At 40.3% G+C, this 23,357-nt stretch overlaps 2 protein-coding genes across 3 annotated transcripts in view; both read left to right on the top strand.

Annotated features, from left to right (window-relative positions):
• The window catches only part of LOC114555163 (SH2 domain-containing protein 3C), a 42,723-nt gene extending 34,356 nt beyond the window's left edge, over window positions 1-8,367 (top strand). For both annotated transcript variants that reach the window (XM_028577356.1, XM_028577357.1), the window contains 6 exons: window positions 124-590; window positions 2,075-2,190; window positions 4,278-4,449; window positions 5,407-5,518; window positions 7,158-7,364; window positions 8,020-8,367. In XM_028577356.1, the coding sequence (XP_028433157.1) occupies window positions 124-590; window positions 2,075-2,190; window positions 4,278-4,449; window positions 5,407-5,518; window positions 7,158-7,364; window positions 8,020-8,189 (1,244 nt within the window). In that variant the 3' untranslated portion in view covers window positions 8,190-8,367. The remainder of the gene's footprint in view (window positions 1-123; window positions 591-2,074; window positions 2,191-4,277; window positions 4,450-5,406; window positions 5,519-7,157; window positions 7,365-8,019) is intronic.
• A 2,251-nt stretch (window positions 8,368-10,618) lies between these two features.
• On the top strand, window positions 10,619-15,690 carry tor2a (torsin family 2, member A). Its single transcript, XM_028578308.1, has 5 exons — window positions 10,619-10,827; window positions 12,132-12,397; window positions 12,664-12,839; window positions 13,647-13,774; window positions 14,935-15,690. The coding sequence occupies exons 1-5, from the start codon at window positions 10,707-10,709 to the stop codon at window positions 15,177-15,179; spliced, it is 936 nt and encodes a 311-aa protein (XP_028434109.1). The 5' UTR covers window positions 10,619-10,706; the 3' UTR covers window positions 15,180-15,690.
• The last annotated feature ends 7,667 nt before the right edge of the window (window positions 15,691-23,357 follow it).

Genomic DNA, 23,357 nt, shown 5'->3' on the forward strand with positions numbered 1-23,357 from the left:
GATTGTCTGCAAATTGCACTAAAATCTTAATCATTTGATGGGCCGACAGAGTAAAAAGGAACTGAAACACATTATGGAGTTCATAAAATCTCTCTTTTTTTCACTCTTTTCTTCCATCTCCAGCCCCACAGTCTAGAAGCCCTAACAGTAGCCGGGCAGCCAGCGTGGCTCCATCCCCGTCCCTCTCCAGGCGCTTTGATACCGGCCGACCCCTGCCCTCTCCCAAAAGCACCCTCCGCAGACAGTGTAACAACAGACCCCAACCTCTTCTGAACCAGGACTCCCCGTCCTCTGATGCAGGTGGCAGCTGCTACACAGAGCTGTACCCTGGCCCCCACAGCTACGTGGAGAGGCTGCGGGTGGAGGAAGGGTCAGTGGGCATCGATCAGCTGAGGTTGGAGGACGGGAACGTGTACTTCTCGCCAGTGGTGGAGGCGGTCTCGTCTTTCAAACCGAGCAGGTATCTGTCGCCGCTGATGCCCAAGGAGAATAAGCCTTTGGAAGTGGGCATCCTGCGGAGAGTGAAGGAGCTTCTGGCAGAGGTCGACCCCAGGACAGCGGCCAAACAGATCACCAAGGCTGACTGCATGGTACTATTTAAAGCTGCTGTAATCTAGGGCTGGGCGATATGGACCAAAAGTCATGTCCCGATATATTTTGGCTGAATATCGATATACGATATATATCCCGATATTTTTTCCGCAAAGTGAGAGCAAATGTTCAGTCAAAGTCAAAGCCAAATATGACATGTCACATGTAGTTTCATAGCAACCGGCTATTTCAGTGAACAGTTACAAAAACTAATGAATAAATAATGAACAGGTTTCTTCACCTGGTTCATGATTAAATGCTCAGCTGTTCAAATAACAATAAAATGTAAACTGTATAGCATATAAATACTGTATAACAACACGAGTACCTTTATTGAAATCAAAGCTCTATAAGGTGCACATTTAAATAAAAAAATATCTTGAATAAAAAGCCTATAAAATAAAAGAGGCCAATCCAAAAGGATCAGCAGCTTGCTTGCTTGCTTGGAGCAAGGATCAAATTTGAACTATATCGATATATGCAATATGGTCTAATTCCATATCTCAATTAAAAATATATCGATATATTTTTTATATCGATATATCGCCCAGCCCTACTGTAATCAATATTTTTTAGAATGAAATCGCTAAAATTACTATTTATAATGTGAAAAGGTTTTCTTGTTGTTTTATCACCCAACTCAGCAGTTCTCCTCAACTATATCGAAGACTTTAGTCTCTTAACCTCACTTCATGGCCTACAACATAACTGCCTTGATTGCGTCTCACCACTTTTATCATTTCCAGATGCAACAGCTGTCGTCAGGGGAAAAGTTCTGTGCCCTAGCATGTAAACCAGTCCAATCTCCTAGTTTCCTGCTTCAAAATATATACCATGCAATGCCTCAACTTGCATGTGTCGCTCAGAGCCACGTTGTTTTGTTGTTCTGATTGGTTGTAGGTCTATTCAATTGTGTGTAGAGGTATTTACCGTTGGAAAACGCTCTTGGAAATCAAAAATGAACTGAGAGGTTCCAGAGTAATACGCATCTGCGAATCAGTCTGGCAATGCCATGCTATCTACCCCCAGCAGCAAACAGCAGAAAGACACAGTTAGAAACCAGCTAAGAAAGCGGAACTTTAAGCAACTGAAGAGACGTGTATTTTCCTCAGTAGTTGGCAGAATCCAAAACAAAGCTAAAAGGAGAGTGAATACTGGACATTCATCAGGTGGATACGAACATCACTTTAAATTAATGCTTATGTTGCTCAGTATCTGCTGGTGTGTAGATTGGGAACTGTTCGCCTAACTATAAGATGATAATGTGCCAATGTTGTGTTTTAATGCACATTTGTATTAATAATTTACTATGTTTTTCTTTACACGCATGACAAGGTGTCTTGCTCATAAAATCGCCACTAACTAAAGAAAACCACATCACACACATATATAGGGCTACACATGAAGTGCATTAAATTACCCACCCACATAAAAAGATGCACAGTCAGGAGTAGATCAATAAAACTATGTCTGTGTTTCACAGGTGGCCAGAATTCTGGAGGTGACCCCGGAGGTGCAAAGGATGATGGGAGTTAGTTCTGGGATGGAGCTGCTTACGTTACCACATGGCACACAGTTAAGACTGGACCTACTGGAGAGGTGAGAAAGAATTCAGAAATCCTGGGCACCTTCACCCAGACAACCTAGTTCAACCAGTAGTTCTCCATCAGAATACTCAATCAGAAGGGTGTTTCTTTATTAGCCGCTTTCCAACCAAGTAGTTACAGGAACGTAGTTATAGGAAAAGTCCACTTCTAAGCAGTTCTACTAACTACTCTCCCCCAAAACCGTTTTTTTCCTTTTGCATTCGCACTGGCCAAGTGGCCATAGGGACTGGCAGGAGGGGTAAGGGAGTAATGCAAGCACGGCAACGGTCTTTATAGCGTTAAAATCAGAAAACAAATACACCAAAAAAGTATGAACGAAATACTAAATCTAATGTATATAGAATATTTGTCATAATTTAAACAAGTCTCCCGAAGAGAAACGGGTATCTCTCTCTCCCCCGCCTCTGCCGGCTGCGTTGTGGACGTGTGTGTGTGTGTGTGTGTGTGTGTGTGTGTGTGTGTGTGTGTGTGTGTGTGTGTGTGTGTGTGTGTGTGTGAGACGGCCGGACAGCGAGGTTGTCAAGCCAATAGATATCTAAATAGACTGTGCGTGCTTAAATATATATAAAAAATTAAATAGATTAAAGAAAAAACTGTCATCTTCTTAAGTGTTTTTGTGCTATAATTTTGGTAATGAAACGAACACAGGATTAATTTGCTATTACATTTGCTTATTCAAGCAAATGACAACGTTTGTACGTATCCCATAAAAGGGGGCCAAGTTGTATGCAGTTGTAGGCACGCTTGTGGAGTTTAACTCCGAAAAGACAGTTAACCACAGGTTCCCGTTAATCTTATGCTGGACATGTGTTGTGATATGTTAACAAACGAACCATCAACGGCGAAATAAAAGTGTTATTTACAAGAGCGGTCTGAGAGACCTCCAGCTTACAGCGGGGTTTCTGAGCAGGACTGAGTTGGTCTGTCTGTACCGGAAACCCGACCCTCGTTGACCTAGGTCCCTATGCTGATAAGGGAACAGCGAAAAGACCCTGCCCTGAAGTAGGAGCTGAAAGAGTTACAGGAACTGTGGCCAGAGGAAATCCCCAAATTGGTCCAGTCGGAACACAAGAAAAAAAGAGTTCTAGGAATTTTATGTTCTAGGAACTGCAAAAATCGGCTATTGTCACCAACAAGTACAGAAAGAGGCTTAGAGAGCAGCCCCACATTTAATTGATGGAATTAAGGTCAACCAGCTGCAGCTGCTGGAATTTGCTGGCAGCGGCGTCATTTAAACCGGTAAAAAGCAACGGTCAGCACAGGCAACAGAAATCCCCAGGAAAACACAGTTGCATTTCTGTTGGCCTTCTCTCAATTGGAAATCAACAAAGACCCTTTCATTCATACAATGGGTCAGAGAGATGACGGCCACTCTGAAATTAGAAAAAGTCAGGTATTGGGTCTTGCAAAAAGTTGCATACAACTTGGCCCCCTTTTATGGGATACGTACAAACGTTGTCTTTTGCTTGAATAAGCAAATGTAATAGCAAATTAATCCTGTGTTCGTTTTATTACCAAAATTATAGCACAAAAACACTTAAGAAGATAACATTTTTTTCTTTAATCTATTTAATTTGTTATATATATTTAAGCATGCACAGTCTATTTAGATATCTATTGTTTGTATTCATGTATTTGAGGGGGGTTTAGATTGGGAAATGCACTTTGTACTCATTCCTCTGAATGGAAAAATATTTAACAAGCTATCATGCTAAATGTTACATGTTAAATGTTAGCAGGTTCCCCTAAATGTGACAAAGTACAGCATCAAATTATGAGAATGAATGAAAGTGTAAAACTGAGACTGTACAGAGGATAGATTTAGGTTACAACAGGGCTCCTCTGGTGCCACCATTAAGATTTTAACCATGAGTAGGTCACACAATGTGTGAAGTTTGTCCTAAGAACAGCAATGTTGTCTCTCCATTTTTCATCCATCCAACAGTTTGGTTTTCTTTTTTTGGGAGAAATGAAAATGTTCCTCCTGAAGCAAAATATGATTTTTTTGTCATTCTAATGGCTGGTGAAATAGGGCAGATATGAAGATATGATTGTGATATATGAGCTAAACTCCTGCAGGTTCCAAACCATGGCGATCATGCTGGCTGTGGATGTGTTGGGCTGCACAGGGACAACTGAGGAGCGGGCCGGCCTACTACATAAAATCATCCAAATCGCAGCTGAGCTCAAGAGCACCATGGGCAACATGTTCGGGTTCGCTGCCTTCATGAGAGCTCTAGAGCTGCCGCAGGTACACATGGGTCACTTGGACTGGAGTTACATTGATTGGAAGATTTTTGGGGGTATTTTTGCCTTTATTGATAGAAATAGTGGAGACGGACAGGAACTATGAGGAGAGTGAGGGGGACGATATGCAACAGGTGTCCCTGCTGAACATAAAAGAGGCTAAAGTTGAAAGATTAACACATCATGTGTCGCTAAGGTTATCCTCTGCAATAAAACCTGCAGTATAACCCCTCACCCACTGTCCATAAAAAAAACAATTAGCACGGCTGTACTTTGATAATACTTTAATTTAAAGAAAGAATTTATAGATCCTTCCTGTGTTCTTTATGTCAAAATTAACATGACCTGGTAAGTTAGAAAAGGTATCATAAATGCCTTATCATTATTTTTAGTAGAGAAAATAACTCCTAAATCGTTTTTGTCATTCATTTTCTTTTTTCTTTTTTAAGTTTGTATTCAAGAGATTATCTTTTACAGAATCACATCACTACATCACCTGTGACTGTACTGATAAATAATATAAATACAGTATAACATCATGTCAAATTACCCCTTTTAGTTCATTCCATCTCAGAATAAAGACCTAACAAAAAAACAAGAAAATAAATCAAATACAAAATCTAAAAACCTTTCTTGTACTTTTTCATTAAAATACAAGTTTATTTATTTAATTTTGTAAGCGTTTGAGATAAACATCACATCCAGTGGAATCCCATTACACATTTTTTCCCTCCAAAACACTGTAGAGGTTCGATATTGTGTTTAATTGAGAATTAAAATAATGTTTGAGACTTCCAAAGGTAGCTCTCAGTTCTCTCAGTCCAAGCGCAAGTAGAAGTGTAAAATGGGCTGGTTTAGAAACTACACCAACTGGAGTGTAAATCCCTGGTTCTTCTGGGTGCACCAGGGGGGCCTCACCCCTTACTGCCAGGTTTAATGGTGATGTTTTACTTTCTCTAAGGTGTCTCGTTTGGAGCAGACCTGGACGGCGTTACGGCAGCGACACACAGAGGGGGCTATTCTCTACGAGAAAACTCTGAGGCCGTTCATGAAGAGCCTGAATGACGGGAGAGGTAGGGTTCCTCCACTGCACGGTCCTTTCGTAAAACACATCTTCCTTTAAACCTGTTAACATCCACCGGGTCACCGGTGGTGCGTGAGTTCTGACATGTTACATAATAAGTATTTAAACACAAAAGTTGAAAACTTTTGTCAATATGGACATGCTGTACATTTGATTGGTAAGATTCTCTGCAATTCTATCATTCAGTTCATTTTACTGAAATCATAAGCACCAACGCATTATTCATGATCTTAGTGCTCATGCAAAATGATGACGCTTCCCTACCTGTAGGCTGTCCTGAACGCTCAATCCCCGTCCATTCCTAGCTTATTTATATTCCTCTAGTCCGTAAGTGTCCACAGATCAAAAGGATAACAAGAGTTTCCCGGTTATGTTTGTTTTCTTCGGGTTGCTGCCTACACAATGAAACTATCCAGCAAGCATTCTCACTGTGGAGCGTCAATATGCTGCATCATCTCTCTGATGCTACGTTTACACGTGGGCGGCTATTTTCATAAACGGACATTTCAACCTCTCCATTTTCAAAAATAACATTGTGCACAGCTGTCAGTTTTCAGAAACCCGTGTATATATGCCGTCAATGCAGTCAAGAGCACGCCAAACCTGTAGGTGGCAGTGTAACGAGAAGCTCAAGCCCACGTTAGCCAATCAGAATCCCGAAAATGGCAACAACAGCAACCAATCACTTCCTCTTTCTCTCTCGGCTGCCTACACCGCCGTTTGTCTCAGTTGACATGCAAACGTGCAAACGAAGATTTCAAAAATCTCCACTCTGGCCGGAGTTTTTAGAAAGACTCGGTTTCAGAGGCGAATTCTCCGTTTGCGTGTAAACGAAGGGCACAAACGAAGGGAAATGTCTCCGTTTGTAAAAATAACCATGTACGTGTAATCAGGGTCTGAGCAGCCATCTTAGAAAAAGCTGTCATTGGCTTTCCCAATCATGGCAATTGTAGCCAAACACATTCCCTTTCCAATGGTATATAGCATAATAAGAACATCCAATGGGAGCCAGTCCAAATGAATGCGCAACAGAGCTAAGTCCCGCCTCCCAGAACCACCAGGCACATACATGTGATTTATGAGAAAAAAATATGTTCAACAGTGTTTGAATGAATGTAAAAAAGTTTGTAAGACATTTGAAGTCTTTATTATGTTTTTCTAATAGCACAGAAGTGAGTTTAAGCATTTAGCAAAATTTGGTCACTTGGAGAGGTTTTGGCACACCAGTGACACCTGTAATACCAAATACTGAATACTCCCTAGCTCCCATTAGGTTAGGACTAGAGTTCTGAAAACTTTACAGAGGTCTTGTTGACAAGGTGTGGAAGGTGTGTGTTGTGTTCTGCATAGTGTGGCACAAAGTATGTTGTAGTTATTTTTTTAGACGGGTCCAAAATAACTATTTTGAACCATGTTTGAACTGCTGTAGTGTATGTTGTGTTTTAATCACATGCAAATCAAGCACATTTTCAGAAACTAGAAGAATTTAGGTTTCAAATGAAGCCTCATACGTGCATTTTGGCCTTGCAATTCTTCTGTTATAAGCTTTTCCCTTTGGGAAAGGGATATAGATGAAAATCAAGCAAAAGAGGTGAAACACTGACTCTGACTGTGTGTCTGTCCTCCAGAAAGCTGTCCGCTGTCCAGCACCACCTTCCCCCATGTCCTACCCCTCCTGTCTCTGCTGGAGAAGAGCATAGCGGTGGGTGAGGGGACAGAGCCGTGGGAGACGGTGGAAGTCGGGGTGGACGTGGTCATGTTCCACCTGGGGGCGGCGAGGACCATCGCTCAGCTGGGGGGCATCTACCGCTCCAACGCTGAGAGCAAACTGCAAGGTAAGGGAGTGGAGAGAGGTGTGCTGTCGATCAGAACTGGTCAAAGGAAAATTATACCTGCATTATTTATGAATTACCAAATTAAAGTAATAGTTTAAGTCTGCAGATACCTGTAGGATTTGAAACTTTGTCTTTTGTGCCTTCCAGTGGTGGTATCAGAAAGAGTCTGTGGCATTAATAAACTTAGAGAATAAGCCAGTGTTTATTCATCCAGCTGCTGAACAGTGGCGAGTCTAGAGGGGGGTGATATGATTTCTGTTTTAATTTGTACTTTCCTTTGTAGTTTCCTCAGAAGCAAGTGCTTAAAACACATATGTTATGTTTACATGATTTAACTGAATTGCTTAAAGCATATCTGTACTGTACAGAATTTAGCTGAAGTGCTCATAGCATAGGCTATATATAATGTTTACATTATTTAACTTAAGAGCTTCAAGCATATGTTTATATAATTTAACTGAGGTGCTTAACCTAAGTTTGGCCCAGTTATAGAGGAGTAAGAGGCCTTTTTCCCAGTTGTTTTTTTCTGAATTTATTATTTAAAGAAGAAAAAGATATTAAAAAATAGAGGTGAAAGGGAAAAAAAAAAATTGTGGTTATTATGAGCATATAACTCCGCCGTTGATCCACTAATAAGGTGATGTTGATGTTGCAGGATTCCAGGAGCAGGCGGAGATCCTGGAGCTCTTCCTGACCGACTTCCAGATGAGGCTGCTGTGGGGGAGCAGGGGAGCCGAGGAGAGCCAGGATCTGCGATATGCCAAGTTTGACCAGGTGCTGACAGCCTTGTCCAACAGGCTGGAGCCGCCTGTCCGACCGTGCTGACCCAAGACCTGTTTAATGACTTAGTTTGTCCGGGACGAGCTCGGAAACACATAGATGCAGGTGATGGTGGAGCCACTGGAAGTATAAAGTAATACAGCACCCTGGAGGACAGAATAGGCAAACCAAGAAGCTACAAAATGTACAGTTCAGCTTTTTTTTTTTCTAAACTGTATTTTAACTTACCAAAACTTATATTCTTTTTTGTTTTCTATATAATATTTTTTTTTTCCTAAACTGTATTTTTATTTACCACTATCTATATTCTTTTTTGTTTTCTTTTTAATATTTTTTTTTTCCTAAACTGTATTTTCATTTACCAAAACCTATATTCTTTTTTGTTTTCTTTTTAATATTTTTTGGGCTTTTCCACCTTTAATAGACAGGACAGGTGAGAGAGGGGAGAGAGGGAGAGGGGGAAGACATGCAGGAAATCATCACAAGTGGGAGTCGAACCCTGGACCTCTGCATCGAGGCATAAACCTCTAAATATATGTGCACCTGCTCTACCTACTGATCCAACCCGGCCACACAATAGCATTCTTAACACAACTTTAATGTTTCAAAGTGCCAATTCCAGAGGACTCCACGTATCCAACAAGGAACCAAATATGTGAACGAAAGATATGTATCTATATATATCTTCTTTGATGAGGCCGTGCCTCTCAGTCTGTTAGCTTAATGTATAGCAATGATTTTATGTCTGCCTGAAGGCTGGACCTTCCCTAAATCTAAAACTGTATGTCATATTGTACAACCCAATAACAGAATAACATTGTATCTACATTTCCAGTTTATTGTATAATGTTTATCATAATGTGTTAATCATTAGGATTTTCTAATTTAAAGTATTTAATATAATCTGGGTTGAGATTACCACTATGCGAAGTGATTGAACTAAAAGTGAACTTATTCTAACCACATGAGTGCAGCACACAGAGTATTTCTATTATTTTACATATAGTGTTAATGTCTAAAATTGATCTGAAATGTGAAATGGAAATAAAGCAGTTTACCTCACTGTCTAGCCAGTTTGTCGGATGAATGAAAGAAACATGGGATTTTTTAAATATTCTTTGAGGTGTTGTGATATTAGAGGGAGCAAACTGACTTGTTTCGGTGCAAGATGATGGGATCACAAATGTATCTGTGAAGGAGCACACAGTAAGTATTTCACAACCTTTCCAAACAGGTCACTCAAAGACTACCGACTTGTTCTCTCTTAAGGAAACCTTAATCTCTCTAAAGCAGGGTTTTTCAACGTGTTTTAGGCCAAGGACCCCTTACTACATATTTTGTATAAAATAAAGTTGCATATTAAACCGGGCCTACAATAACGTGTAGGGCGGCCTGAAGCCTTTGTACATACCTTTTTGGTGCATACAATACTAAGCTATTAAAATAATAGTTGTCATGATTTTATAAATCATGTTTAAATGTTAAACATACATGTGGCACACTGAATCTGTAGGATTACCTGTATCTGTGGATGGCTATCTTAGAGACTACCTTACCTATAGGCCAGTTAGCATATCATCAGTGGGGCTTTTTCACAAATAGGTTGATTTAAATTTGCTAATAATTTGTTGGATTCATTTTCAGACATTTAAATTTTTGTAAAAAAGAAATTAACAATAATTTGATGGACCCCCATGCAGTAACTCTGAGGACCCCCTGTTGAAGATCTCTGCTCTAAAGTGGTTGGTTGTCTAACCGTCATAAAAAGTTAAATTTTTCCGGTGTGAAGTTTTTCAACCCCCCCCAATAATCAAATCTTGCCAGTGCAACCCACCCCAAAAACCTATTATAATTTCCTTTACATAAATAAATACATTGGCACCATAAATTGATGCAGAAAAGGAACGAATTGTTGCTGGAAAAATTCACCAAAATGCAGGTCTTTGATGTGTTAAAAATTTCAATTTTGCTCAAAAGTTGAAATCTCAACCACCCCAATGTTGAACCCAAAGTTACGCCCTTGACAGTAGCACCCTCTACTGCCCTCTACTACCCTCTATGATATTTTCTATTATACTGTAGGTTGTTTATTTCTATATATTACAGTTGATTACACATATCAACGTCTATTTTGAGTGTCTAAAATATTTTTTTCTTTTGAATTATTTGCTGAAATCCTACTAATACATAATCAGCTATTACAGCAACGTTTCTAATCTATTCTATTTCACCATGTTTCGCAAGTATGTCCAGTATAATTCAATACATTCTAATTTGCATATATTTCTGATAAAATACTGCATATACAGCAATAAAAGAAAATGTCAGTATGTTTCCAGATGTTGTGTTTACCGCTGTGCTCTGGACTGTGATCCTCCAACGTGTCCCAAACGGTCCTAAACACTTCGCCCCATGCCAGATGCTTTCTGGGAAATGTTGTCCCATCTATCACTTCGTTACGCGTTCATGGACGCCTTCCTTGAAGTAGAAAAACTACAGACTGACCGGTTGTCCTTAGGAGAAGGTCCATTCGGTTTTTCTATCTGCCAGCAGGCAGCCAAAATGTTGGCCATCCTGTCTGTGCTGTTTTTATGTCTTTCTAATCCGGTCTGTGGCGTTTTTCAGAAACTTTACTGCAGCATATCAGAAAGCTGTGAGTGCGACTTTAAGCCAAATATCAGAGGTAAGACGACACATGTCGTAGCTAGCTAACGTTAACTGACGGATGCTACTTATTGTTAGCCAGCTAGCGCCTGGGCTAAAAAGCTAAACAAGTATGCCAAGATAGTTTGTCCAATAACTTAAACAAATGTAATTTGTCTTGTTCGTGTGCAGAAAGTGTTAGCTAGCTAACTGTCTTTATTTTACAGTGTTCACAAAGAGCTAGTTAATACTGTTACTGTAATCAATGATTTAGCTAGTAGTTGGATGTTATGCTAGCTAGCAAAACACAGGAAGTCTTCTCTGCTAATAAACATTAAATATACAGTTTAAAGAGGTTGGAACAAAACACTGTTTTGCAAGTTGTAACTATGGGGGATCTTCCTTAATATGCAGTTTAAAAATGTGAAATTAACACAATAACAATGTGTGGTGTTTGCTACATGGAAAGTATTTGGTATATGGAATTACATTTTTAAACTAAACGTACGCTTTATTCCATGGTAGGCAGACAGACACAGACTAGAGTCCATCACTTAAAACAAACTGACAACAATACATTGAGCAATTGTGTAATTTAACTAAGGTACTTATACTTTTTATGCACCTTTATACTTATACTCCACTACATTTCAGAGGTAAATATTGTACCTTTTGCTCCACTCTTTTGTCTGACAGATTTAATAACTTTTTTTAAGTGAAAACCACGTATCTCCAGATGTGTTGATGTTGAATGTTTGTGATGAAGTGTTCCTTTGTGTGTTGAAAAAATTATCCTACTTCTTAAGCCAAACAAAGTCTTTAAAAGCCTCTTGGATCAGCTGGACAATGCATCTCACAGAGCTGAAAACAGGGCGTTTTTTCTGCCACCATGGAAAGTTTTAAAACTTTTTAGAATATGATGATCTTATAGAAGATGATGCGTTGCTGTAGATTAAACTACCCATCAGTATGTAAAGGAGATAAAATGAGCCCAACCTTAAACATCTACAGCAGTCAAATGCAACATAGACATTAATGCAGCAGGAATATTAATCCAGAAACATCAGATTTAATAGGACCACACTGACAGGGAACATTTTACTGCACAATCAATACTTTTACTTTATGTACTTTAATTACATTCTGCTGATAATACTTACATATGTTTAAATCCGGTTTAGATTGCAGGACTTTTACTTGTACTAGAGTATTTAGTATATGTTTAGCTCCTCCTGGACCTATTTGGTTGACAAGGGGCACACGTTTTAAGGCTATCCGTCAAGTAGGTGATGAGGATGATTGGTAACATTAACATCACAGGTGTCTTTATTTCCTGACAACCAGACCTGGAGTGGGATCTCTATAAGAATGTTTACGGACAACATCTGGCCCAGGAAATTGTGTCGGAGGAGGTGGCCAGGTTCTTAAAGAATAAAAGCCCTGAGCGGCCCCTGGTGCTGTCCTTCCATGGCTCCTCTGGGACGGGAAAGACACTCGTCAGCTCCATGCTGGGAAATCACCTGTACGGCTCGGCGATGAGCAGCCCGTACATCCACCAGTTTGTTCCCACGCTGCACTTCTCCTTACCTGACCGGGTAAAGGAGTACAGGGTAAGTTAGGGATCAGTGTGTAGGGCAGTATTAATCTTGATTTAAGCAGGAGTTTAAGTTTTTGACTAAATCTGAAATGAGAGCCAAAGAACAGATTAAATGTTTCTGGAGATAAAAAAGGGATGCAGGAATTGTTCAGTTTTACCTAATGCTTAATTTAGCTAACTTGCAGAAAGTTAATGGTGTTGGATGGAAGAGAAGTGTGCAAATTATTGGCATCCTTTGGAGCTCATGTCAGGACTGAATTTCCCTCCTTTGGTTTGCAGGAGGAGTTGAAGAGCTGGGTGCAGGGCAACCTGACGGAGTGCGCTCGCTCCGTCTTCTTTTTCGAGGAGATGGAGAAGATGCCTCCGGGTCTCATCGACGTCTTGGAGCCCTTCCTGGGTCCTTCCCACATTGTGTTTCGCACTAACTACCGCAAGGCTATCTACATCTTCATTGGGTACGCACACACACTCAATTTGTTACGCAATTCTAATGTCAGCCTGAACATGGCCGTGGAAAAACCAAACCAAACCAAAATGTAGCAGCAACTATGACTTGAAAACAGAGGATATCCTAAATAAGTAAATATTATAACTATGAGTGATGGTTTTGTAATCTACTAATGTGATAAACTACATAAATCAAGAGTTTTTAGAATGTAGTCGTTATCCTGTCACCTCCATAAGTCCAAGTCAAGAGAGAAACATTCAATACCGAGACAGAAAAAGAAAGAATCCTCTTCAAGACCACTCACTTACCTGTTTATAATTTATGTGATGTGAGAGACAGTGTATCTTCTACCTTAAGATGATCATTTTGCTTTATTATTTGTAATAATCAAAAAGCAAGGGCAGAGTAACACACTATGGGATCAATTTAGGCTAGATTATATAGCTAAAATATGAAATGGAAATGTTCCCATTCTGGAACTTATAACTTAGAAATAGAATTCATAGTACAAAGTGCTCGCTGACATTGTGTCTGTGGCCAAAATGAAAATGATACCTGATGATTGAGGTATCTGATGCAGCCAAGCATATACCAGGCGACCAGTCTCGATGCCCATTCTAGATGGATTTTGAATTAAACAAAAGCGTCTCAAGTCCGGTCTCTAGTCCGAGTCCGGACTCAAGTACTACAGTGAAACTATATTAAAAGCGATTATACCGGGGTTCAAACTCTCAACAAAACTTTCAAATAAAAAATGGCAGCAGAAGAACAGTTAATGTGGACTCTGAATGTGTTTTGTGTGTTTTCCCTGCAGCACTACAGGAGAGGAGGTGATTAAAAAATTGGCTCTGGAGAGCCGGCAGGCCGGACGGGACAGGGAGGAGATCAAGTTGGCCGAGTTGGAGGAAGCCATCGCACGGGCGGTTTACAACAGCACAACAAGTGAGTGTCTTTTGTAATTTATTTAAAAAATATTCAGCTATACGTACGTTAGCCTGAGTGACCACCCAGACCCACATCAAGATGTTGGGTCTGGTAACTCACCATTGGCTGGGCTCAATCTGAGGGGCGGGATAAACGGTTGTCTTTCAAATTCCCTCTGCACGCAGTAGGATAGCGCTACAACCAGGCAGAGCAACGCTAGTTGATAGATTAAACGTATCCGGTTGGCAAAACTCTGAACACATCCTCCTTTTTTATGAATGACTTCAGTGCCGTTCTTTGTTCTTTTCTCAAAGAAAAGCTGAACTCCAACTCTTCCAGAGTCGCGTCCAAAGCCAATTCCAAAGACCGCTGTTCGCCAGCAGCAGCAGCCATCTTCTTTGTTTTCAAGTAGCGTAGTATTCACGCGGAACCGTCGCAGCTCTGCCGTCATTATGTTAAGCCTGCCCACCTATTCTATACACGATGTGATTGGCCCGGCTAGAGTTAGATTTTTCCAGCTCGCAAGCCAAGGGAGAGTTGCTAGACCCCCTGGCTACAAATTACATTTGCTGCCGAGATGGTGCATCTAGATTTCTAGGCTATCAGACTGTGTATTTGACACTGCACTTTATTTTCCTATTTTTAAATTCACATATTCCTTCCGCCAATATTTGTGGTTTAATTGGGCTTATATTTTTGTGTGCAGTCACCAGTACATCTTACACACTGTGCACAAAGCTATTCAAAAGAAATTGTGTATTTAAGTACAGTACATTCACAAAGTATATACATTGGAGAAAAAACAAACATGGGCCAATTAAGAACTGTCAGGATTATTCAGAGAATATTGTAAGAGCTCCGTTATTTACATGTGATGTTTCAAATTCCTTATATAGAGCCACTAATTAATCCTAATTATGAAGAAAGTTGCTGCTTTTCTTTGTCTCATCTGACATTCACTGATTATCTTTGGGTTTTGATGAATTAACAACACACAATACAACAATATTTTGGAGAGGATTAAAGCCTCCTCAGTGCACAGTAATGAGCTGAATGTTGGACACGCTGAGATGAAACAGCTACTCATCTTTGTTCAGTTGATCAAACAAGCTCATCTTCCCAGTTACTGTTACATTACTGCCAGACGAAAGGAAACTGACGTGGATTTCTCTCTCCAGGTGGCTTCTTCCAGTCCAGCATCATCCAGCAGAAGCTCATCGAGCGCTACGTTCCATTCCTGCCGCTGAGCCGACGCCACGTGGAGCGCTGCGTCCACTCGCAGCTCTGCCAGCGGGGCAGCTGCGGCCGCAGTGACGTGGTGGAGGCAGTAGGGGGCGACATGATCTACAGCCCCGTTCAGGGACAGTACTTCTCCAGCACCGGCTGTAAGGCCGTCCCCGCCAAAATCAACCTCTTCCTGTGAGCCGAGGGGGGGACTGAAGTGACCCAGTGAAGGACTAAAAGGGAAAGTCGTTCTGAGGTGAGTCGGTGAAGAGAAACAGATCCCAGTTTCTGTTTCTTCCACATGGAGGTAAGAGCAGCATCAAGGACGCCTCCTGCACTTGGAATCAAGGGGAATTGAACTCGCAGCCTCCCGAATTCAATGCAGCTTTGTGCTGTCAGTGCAGAGGTTCCCTGAAGGCATCCTCGGTACTAACTGTGAGCACACAAGAGTTTATTCTCTAAACATTAGTCAGTGTCTAAACCAGGAGCCACGCTCTACCTCAAACCCAACTCTACCGTTAATTTCTGAACTCTAAAGGTACAGGTACAATGCGCTTTCAGAGTTCCTGCATGCAGCAGTTAAACAGGGAGATGAAATCTCAACCCTGTATTTCCGAAATGTTGACTTTTCATGAGCTTGAAAATGGGTATGTTAGCTGGATTAGGGTACATATTTGGCTTAATTTAAAGAGTTGGTAAGTGAGCACTCATGAACTCACTCAACTTGTGTGAAAGTGTAAAAAAAAAACACTAGAATCATAAATACAAGTTTTCACTTAGCAACGCTTTAAGTGATTATGTAATTCCATGTGAGATTGAGAAATTTAAGAAACATACCAGAGCTTTAAGGGAAGAGATTTAGGCATGCCATCATTGGCGCTCAACCAAATCCAATCAATATATAATGGAACAATATACAATGATTACAACTTTTGCTACCAATAAAAGTCCTTAATTAGAACTCAGTTATCATTAAATGATCAGCTTCCTCAATAAATGCAACTTATGACTTCACTCAGCAGCGTTTACATTTCTTCTAAATGATCAGCATACAACATGTTGTACCAAACAACATACATTATGTATTCAAAATGTACAATGTCCATTAGTATTTGTCTTCTGTATTGGCACTCAATATCCTGACATGTCTAATAAAAAAAAAAAAAAATTTAGGAAGAAATCTGAAAAAGACAATGGATTTTACTTGAAGCTAGTTTAGTTCCTTTGCTGCTGTCCAGCGTGGTGGTCATAGTTTTAGAGCACATCATCCGTTCGGCCATCAGGGGGCAGTAAATACTTAACTTTGCCAAGAGTGGAAAAGGTGAAGCAGAGTTCACCTGCAGCTCAGTGCATTTTAATTCAGAGTTCTGTCAAGAAAATGATGTTTAAGTTATATTTTGTTTCTTTAGTGTAAAATGTTTTGTAAAGTTATGCGTGTGTTTTCAAACACACTCAAAGTGCAATTTACTTTGGAGGATGAAATGGACCTGATGTAGTATTATTATTATTATTATTATTATTATTATTATTATTATAGTCTCATTCTGCCTTTGTGAAGGCAAAGTTTGTGATGAGAAGTCAGTATGCATCTGCCAAAATGCATACTTTAATTCTAAAATATTGCCATGATTTAATTTTTGAAATCATTGTAATGGTTTGTTGTATTACATGATGACTTTGTGAAGACCTGTGGCAGCAAGGCAAGACAATTTTAAATGCCATGAAAATCATGCTTAATTGAAGTTACAAGTGCAGTACGTGAAGAGGATTTTCTTATCGGAGCAAAGACATACTTAATATTGACCCATAATAGTCAGAAGTCTGTAACATACAGTCCATCTTTACTGTTGTAAAGTGGTCCACAGGAGATTTATCAGTTTAAATATGTTTTTTGCTCCTTCCAGCCAGCTGTTGGTTTCAGTTGTTTTATTTTCTATTCTGTTTTTTTTTAATTTATTAAATAATTGCAGGGACTTGAACGTTGTTCTGTACTGTACACAGAGAAGACAGCCTGTAAACTCCCACCAGACTCCATCTACATATCAGTCGTTTTTGGTATGGCCAGGCAGGGAGAGTATTACCAGTTGTAATCAGACTTACCCTGCCAATAAACTACATGATCTCCCCTTTTTAGCCAATCAGAAGCAGACATAGTTTGTTGGGTTGTTTGTGTCTTTTTGGACAATTCTGGCATCTTCTATTGTTACATGACCAATAAGGTTCCTGTGTCAGCCATTGAAGTGCCTGGATGTTGGTGACTGAAGCCAAATTATTGTACTACAGTGTAATGAAAACAATAAATGCATTTAAATGCACAATGAAACTGTTGTTCTGTTCCCTTTCAGACATTGAAAAAAATGTCCATTAAATACACGTCTGTCTACACTCTAAAACGGCTGTGTTAGTGATTGATTGTTGGTTGTCTGCACTTTGCTTCGTTGAAATTATCATTTTAAAACCATATTTTAAAGTAATCTTATACATTTGGTTTCTTTGTTCTCTTTTTCTACAATAACAGTATTTCTCCATATTTCATCCACCTCCAAAACATTTGCAAAGCCATTGGAAAGCATTGTTTACATTGATGACTTCTTCTTTCTTGGCAAATTGCAACAAAAGCACATACATTACATGACAACATTTAAGACCAAGCACGGCAGGCAGGTTTTTTTTTAACGCACTGGTCAATTTTTTAGTAGGCATGGCCCGGTTACCGGTTTCAAGGTACACCGCGGTTTCAAAAAGTCTCAGTTTCAAAACCACTACATTTCTGTCATACCGTTCCTAAGGTATGAGCTGTGCAGAAAGGACCGAAGGTGCAGTTTAGAAATCCCTCTCCCTGCCAGTGTGCACTGTGTTTCAAAATAAAATACATTGTGTTAAATGGAAGAAAAGTTGTTATTTACCCAGACATTTAAAAAATAATACATTTATAGCTGTAATTGTAATACCGTAAAACCGTGATATTTTTGCTGAAGGTTATACCGGCAAAATCTCATACCGACCTTTTGGCTAATTTTTAGATTTCAGTCTATTTTGCTTCCATAACGTGTTTTCTTTTAGAGTAGTGGAAAGAAAACATCCAAAATACACATTTAGGTGTTTATTTTACTGCACTTTGTCTATTTGCATCTGTAGATTTCTCCTAAGTGTGTAGGATATAAGTATATATATATATATATATATTTATATATGATACAAGGTAAAGCATGCTGAGGATTTGAGTAGATATTGTGTCTGTAAATTGTGGTTTCTAATAAAAATGTATGCCATTTTACAATACATAAGTTTAAAGGCTGCACTTCAGTGGCACCTACAGACACTTAGCGGTGTTGAAATGAATCATTGCATCGATGCATTGTGATGCAGACCTGGACGATTCTGCATCGTTGCAGTGACAGACCATAATCCATTATTGCCTACTGATGTTACTTGTTGATTTTCCATTTGCTGTTTTTTTGTTTTTGCCTTTTGTCTCTTGTGTTCAGACTTTGCTGCATTCAGCAATTGTCTTTTTTTTTTTTAGTTCAGATGCAATAAAAAGGGAAGTTCATATATATCTGACTGTTTGAATTTGTTGATGAAAACCACACCTAGCAATATATAATAATATTGACGAGGTGATGTATCGTGATACACTGTGATATCGAATTGATTAGTGAGACCAGTGAAGATTCCCACCCCTAAGAGACACCAAACCGTACAGTTTGATTCCAATCTATATTCTGAAGGTTCTTACAGAGGGGTTTATTTACGTATCAGTCATAGCCTGGTTTATAGAACATATTGTTTTACAAAACATGGCGAACATTCATTTACACAGTCATTAACTCAACATTATTTAGCCAATGTAGGGTATTTGGTTGTGATTACTAAATGAATGATGACACAGAGAGGCGTCTCAGCAACATATACATGTAGATAGTGGCCTCACAGATTTTATGTTTAAAATGCAGCACAGATGGACTGCACAAAGATCAATGTAAAAAGAAAAAGCTTATAAAGTTGCATAGGTCTATATACCAGATCCAGTGGTGGAATGTATCTAAATACATTTACTTATGTACAATTTGGAGGTATTAGAACTTCACTTGAGCATTTCCAGCTTTTCCATCGGCCTGACTTTTGGTATTTTATCCGGACCTAAAAGTGACATTGATGTCTGAAAAAATGGTATAGTATTGATACATGTTGTTTTTCCTACTCTCCGCTCATTCTCACTGATGGAGAATGAGCGGAGCTGCTGTTGGTCAGCTCTGACCAGGAAGCAGAGGAGATGTGATCTCTCTGACAGAGACGTAGCTCCGCTATCTCCTTCTGCAGGAAATTAATAGTTTCTCCATCGGAAATGAACAGGTGTCAGAGGTCTTTAGTATTCTGTGTGTTTGTGTGTGTGTGCGTGTGTGTGTGTGTGTGTATTTCACAACTTGAAGTCAACTTGGCTTGCAGGAACAGTGCGGGTTGTGAGGACATTTCAGTTGGTCTACCAGAATAAAGATGGTTCTGAAAAGTGAGTTTGAAAAAAAAGTCTTTTCCTGTGTGTTTTTTGGACATGCTGATAGTGAAATGTTGCTCTGTTCAAGATACCAAAATATATCTTTAAGCAGTGTTGGAAGAAGTTCATTTACTGAAGTAAAAGTATTAATATCCCACTATACTCCACTTCAAGTAAGTAGTCCTTTATATACTGATAGGTAGTTTCATCTACAGCTGAGCTTCATATTTGATTTTCCTATTTTCCATCTGATTCAAGAGGTGTTTTAAAGACTTTATTTAGCTTAAGAAGTAGGAGAATTTTGTCAACACATAAAAGAACACTTCATCCTTCAGTTTATCATCATCATTATCAGCAGCACATCTGGAGCTGTTACATGGACACGGTTTTCACTGGACAAGAAGGGGATGAAAAACTGTCATCTGAAAAGTAACTAAAGCTGTCAGCAGAATGTAGTGGAGTAACAAGTACACTATTTACCTCTGAGATGTAGTGGAGTAGAACATTAAATGAGAATACTCAAGTAAAGTACCTCAGATTTGTACGCAAGTAGAGTAAATGAGTAAATGCACTTAAGTCACATTCCACCACTGTCTTCAAAGGTCCGATTGCTGCAGAAAGATGCACCCAGGAAGTGAAACCTCAGTGATTAGGAACAGGAAAAGATTTGGCCACTTGCTGTGATGAAACCAAGGGGGTAAGCCTCTCTCCACAGCGCGAAACTCCTATGGCGCCATTTTGATGCTAACAAGCACTCACCCGCCGTTGGCATTCCATTGACTCCCATTCATTTTGACGTCACTTTGACTGCAAATAACTTTACATCATGTTATTTCTCAGTGTTTAAAGACTCTATTTGTCCATTGTTTATTTCTAAAGAAACAGGACAATGTATAAAAGGCTCCATTACCTTGTACCTCATGTTATGGCTCCGTAGCAGATGTTTTTGTAAAGATAGGCTAAGGATTGTGTCATAACCACGCAACTTATGGTGCGTTCTTTTTGTCTTGTAATCGCGACTAGTAGCTCGAGTGTGACGTCACACCCATGTCGAAAAACGAATAACCGCGGGGTTGTTGCGTTCTTTTTGTCACACAATACTACGAGTCAGAGAAAAGATGAATTTTTGTAACATTTTTAGTAACATTTAGGATTCTATTCACCCAGTTATTGACATATTACACAAATATATTTCACAGTTTGATACATGAAAATTACGTTTTGATTAACGTTAACGTTAGGCTACTGCTCTGCTTTCTGCTCAAGACTCGGATTAAAGCCATTTTTGTCATATAGCAACCGAGCGTCTCTAGCCAATTTCAGCTGCACAAGCTCCAAAATAACTAATCAGGCGGTATTTAACTCATTATAAGACTGTAGCAACATGCCTATAGGTAGCAGTATACAGTGCTATGTGTACGACTTCTTCATTTGGTTACAACAAAGACAAAAGTGCTTAAAATTGTAGAAAACCACAATGTTTACTACTTGTGATGCATGATGTAGCCATCTTTGAAAGTGAACTCGGGGTCCTCTGAGTTCAGACGACTTGACAAGTCGTATATAAGACCTTGGTGGCGTTCTTTTTGCAACTTCCGGTTCGTAATTCCGGAAAACGACTCGTAGATCAACTTTGGTGGACAAAAAGAACGCACCATTACTGTCTTATAGTAGAGGAATTACCGTATAGTACAGGAGAAGCTTGCAGGCAGTTTAGACTTACATGAGCTGTTTAAGTTTAATTACTATATTAACTAGCATTTTAGTTAGCAATAATTAGCCTGTGCCCATGTTATCTCCTTACATATACCTACACTCTCCGTCTCTGTAAGATTGGGAATGATTAAGATTTCTCTTGGCACAGCTACCAGAAGACTTACAACTTTCAGACACGTTGCTCACGTCACGTTTACGTGTTCTCTCTCAGTTGGAGGCTGCGCAGTAAAGCAAGAGATCACCGGAAAAGTGCTTCTAATATCCTTCACTGGGCTCCATCCAGAGCAACGGGATCTGTTGGGCCATTTCTTTTACTCTATGGATGAAACCTTTCTGAAATGGTCTAGTTGTTTTTTGTTTAGTTTTTTTTTTTTAGCTCAGCCTGTAAATGTCTAGAGCGTGATTTTCATAAACTTAAGGAGGCCCTATAGGGTCAATTTTGTGTTTCTTTGTAACACTTTTTGCGTTGCCCCTGCTGGTCCAGTCCAGTTACATAATACACTGCCAGTTTAGGGAAACGCTCTGCATATACTACAGAAAGCAGAGATGCTGTGACACTTTACTTATTACTTTTATTGCTCATTATTCCTTTCAAAAGTGTTGTTAAAGTCTGCCGATAAAGCTCTGGAAAAAAGCTAGTAAGTGGAGTAAATCTTACTGGATTTGCAGTAAAAAGGCTAATGATGTAGAAACACTGGTTTCGGGGATGGCCTAGAGATGTAAGACGTTGACCAACATCCCAGGTTCAGCCCTTCCACAGATCTGCGTTTCCCATCATCTCTTTCTCTCTCATCATTTTCTGTTGACTCTTTGCTCCCCTCCAAAACACATTAGTTTGGTCTCTTAAAGTTAAAGTTCGTCCCTAAACATCAACAAAACCTTTCCGGCATTAACCACCTTTGAAGTTACTGTACTTCACCAACTACTCTGACTTAGTTTTTTTTCAGCCGACTCTTCTTCTTTGTCGACGTCCAAACGTTGACTCTCCACCTGCTGGAGGCTGACAACCCACCAACATTTCGGAAACATCTTCTCGTCCTCTTACGGCACCCGTCGCCTCCTATATATGCCACATCTCTCCGTGATCCTGCCATGATGTCTTTATTTACCCCCACCCTCCAACCCAACCCACAGGCGGTGTGAGGAAGAGGAGGGGTTCGAAGGTCAGCTTAGAGGCCTCTTCACCCCAGCTGCTGTATCGCAATCTCCATCCTCCTGGACAATGAGACACACACACACACATACATAATAATGCCGGGATGACCACGCGCCCACACACACACACACATACACATATATACACACCTCTTATGACCTCTGAGCCTGTTTTCACACGCTCCCTGCAGAACAGCTGGAGCAGCCTCTTTTATTGGAGAGAGAGAGAGAGAGAGAGAGAGAGAGAGAGAGAGAGAGAGAGAGGATAGTTGGAAATAGAGAGACAGAGGGACAGTTGAGGGAAGATTGTCCACTTTATTTTCTTCTTTCCTTTCTTCTTCTTCTTCTTCTTCTTCTTCTTCTTCTTCTTCTTCTTCAGTACTTTCACTTCCCCCTTCTTTCATCTCTCTTTTCCTCTTCCTCCCCTCTCTTTCCCCCTCTTTTCTCCCCTCTGCTCCCCCATCACACATCGGGTGTAAAAAGCCACTTTCACCTCCTACCTCCTCACCCCTTCCCAGCCCTCCCTTCTTCCTCCCCTTCATTGGGGGGTGGGGGGGAGAGCAACAATGGGACACTGCTCCTTCCTCCCCCATTTCCCCTCCTACCTCCACATCTGTGAGTGCCCCTCTGTCTCCTCATTCTTCTCCCTAACCGCTCCATTATTGGGCCTCTTTCACTTGTAAATGTGGCCAGCGATACTTCTGATGGGTCTTTTATGCATGCGGCCGGGGTCAGGAGAAAGGTAGGGGCAGGAGAGGAGGGGGTGGGTGGGTACAATGAGGGGGTGGGTCAGGGTTGAGGGTGGCGAGGGGAGGGAGGGGGTTGGTTTGGGGAGTCTTGTGCTGTTTTTCCTTGCAGGCCAGAGTGTGAGGGGACAATCGTGACAAAGAGTTAAATCCTTTTTTGTGTGTGCAGTCATTTGGGACGGTTGGGACGGGCCCAGCTCTCGCCTCGCATTCCTGCAGCCAACCCCGTCCCGCCCCCCCCGTCCCCCAGTGGGACGGAGAGGAC

Source organism: Perca flavescens, chromosome 5 (genome assembly GCF_004354835.1).
Source record: "Perca flavescens isolate YP-PL-M2 chromosome 5, PFLA_1.0, whole genome shotgun sequence".
NCBI classification, from domain to species: Eukaryota; Metazoa; Chordata; class Actinopteri; order Perciformes; family Percidae; genus Perca; species Perca flavescens.

Bases quoted from the DNA above. Each gene is read 5' to 3' on its own strand.
- tor2a (XM_028578308.1), top strand. From the start codon at position 10,707: ATGTTGGCCATCCTGTCTGTGCTGTTTTTATGTCTTTCTAATCCGGTC. The intron at 10,828-12,131 runs GTAAGACGACAC...CCTGACAACCAG, and splicing joins CTTTAAGCCAAATATCAGAG to ACCTGGAGTGGGATCTCTAT. The intron at 12,840-13,646 runs GTACGCACACAC...TTTTCCCTGCAG, and splicing joins GCTATCTACATCTTCATTGG to CACTACAGGAGAGGAGGTGA.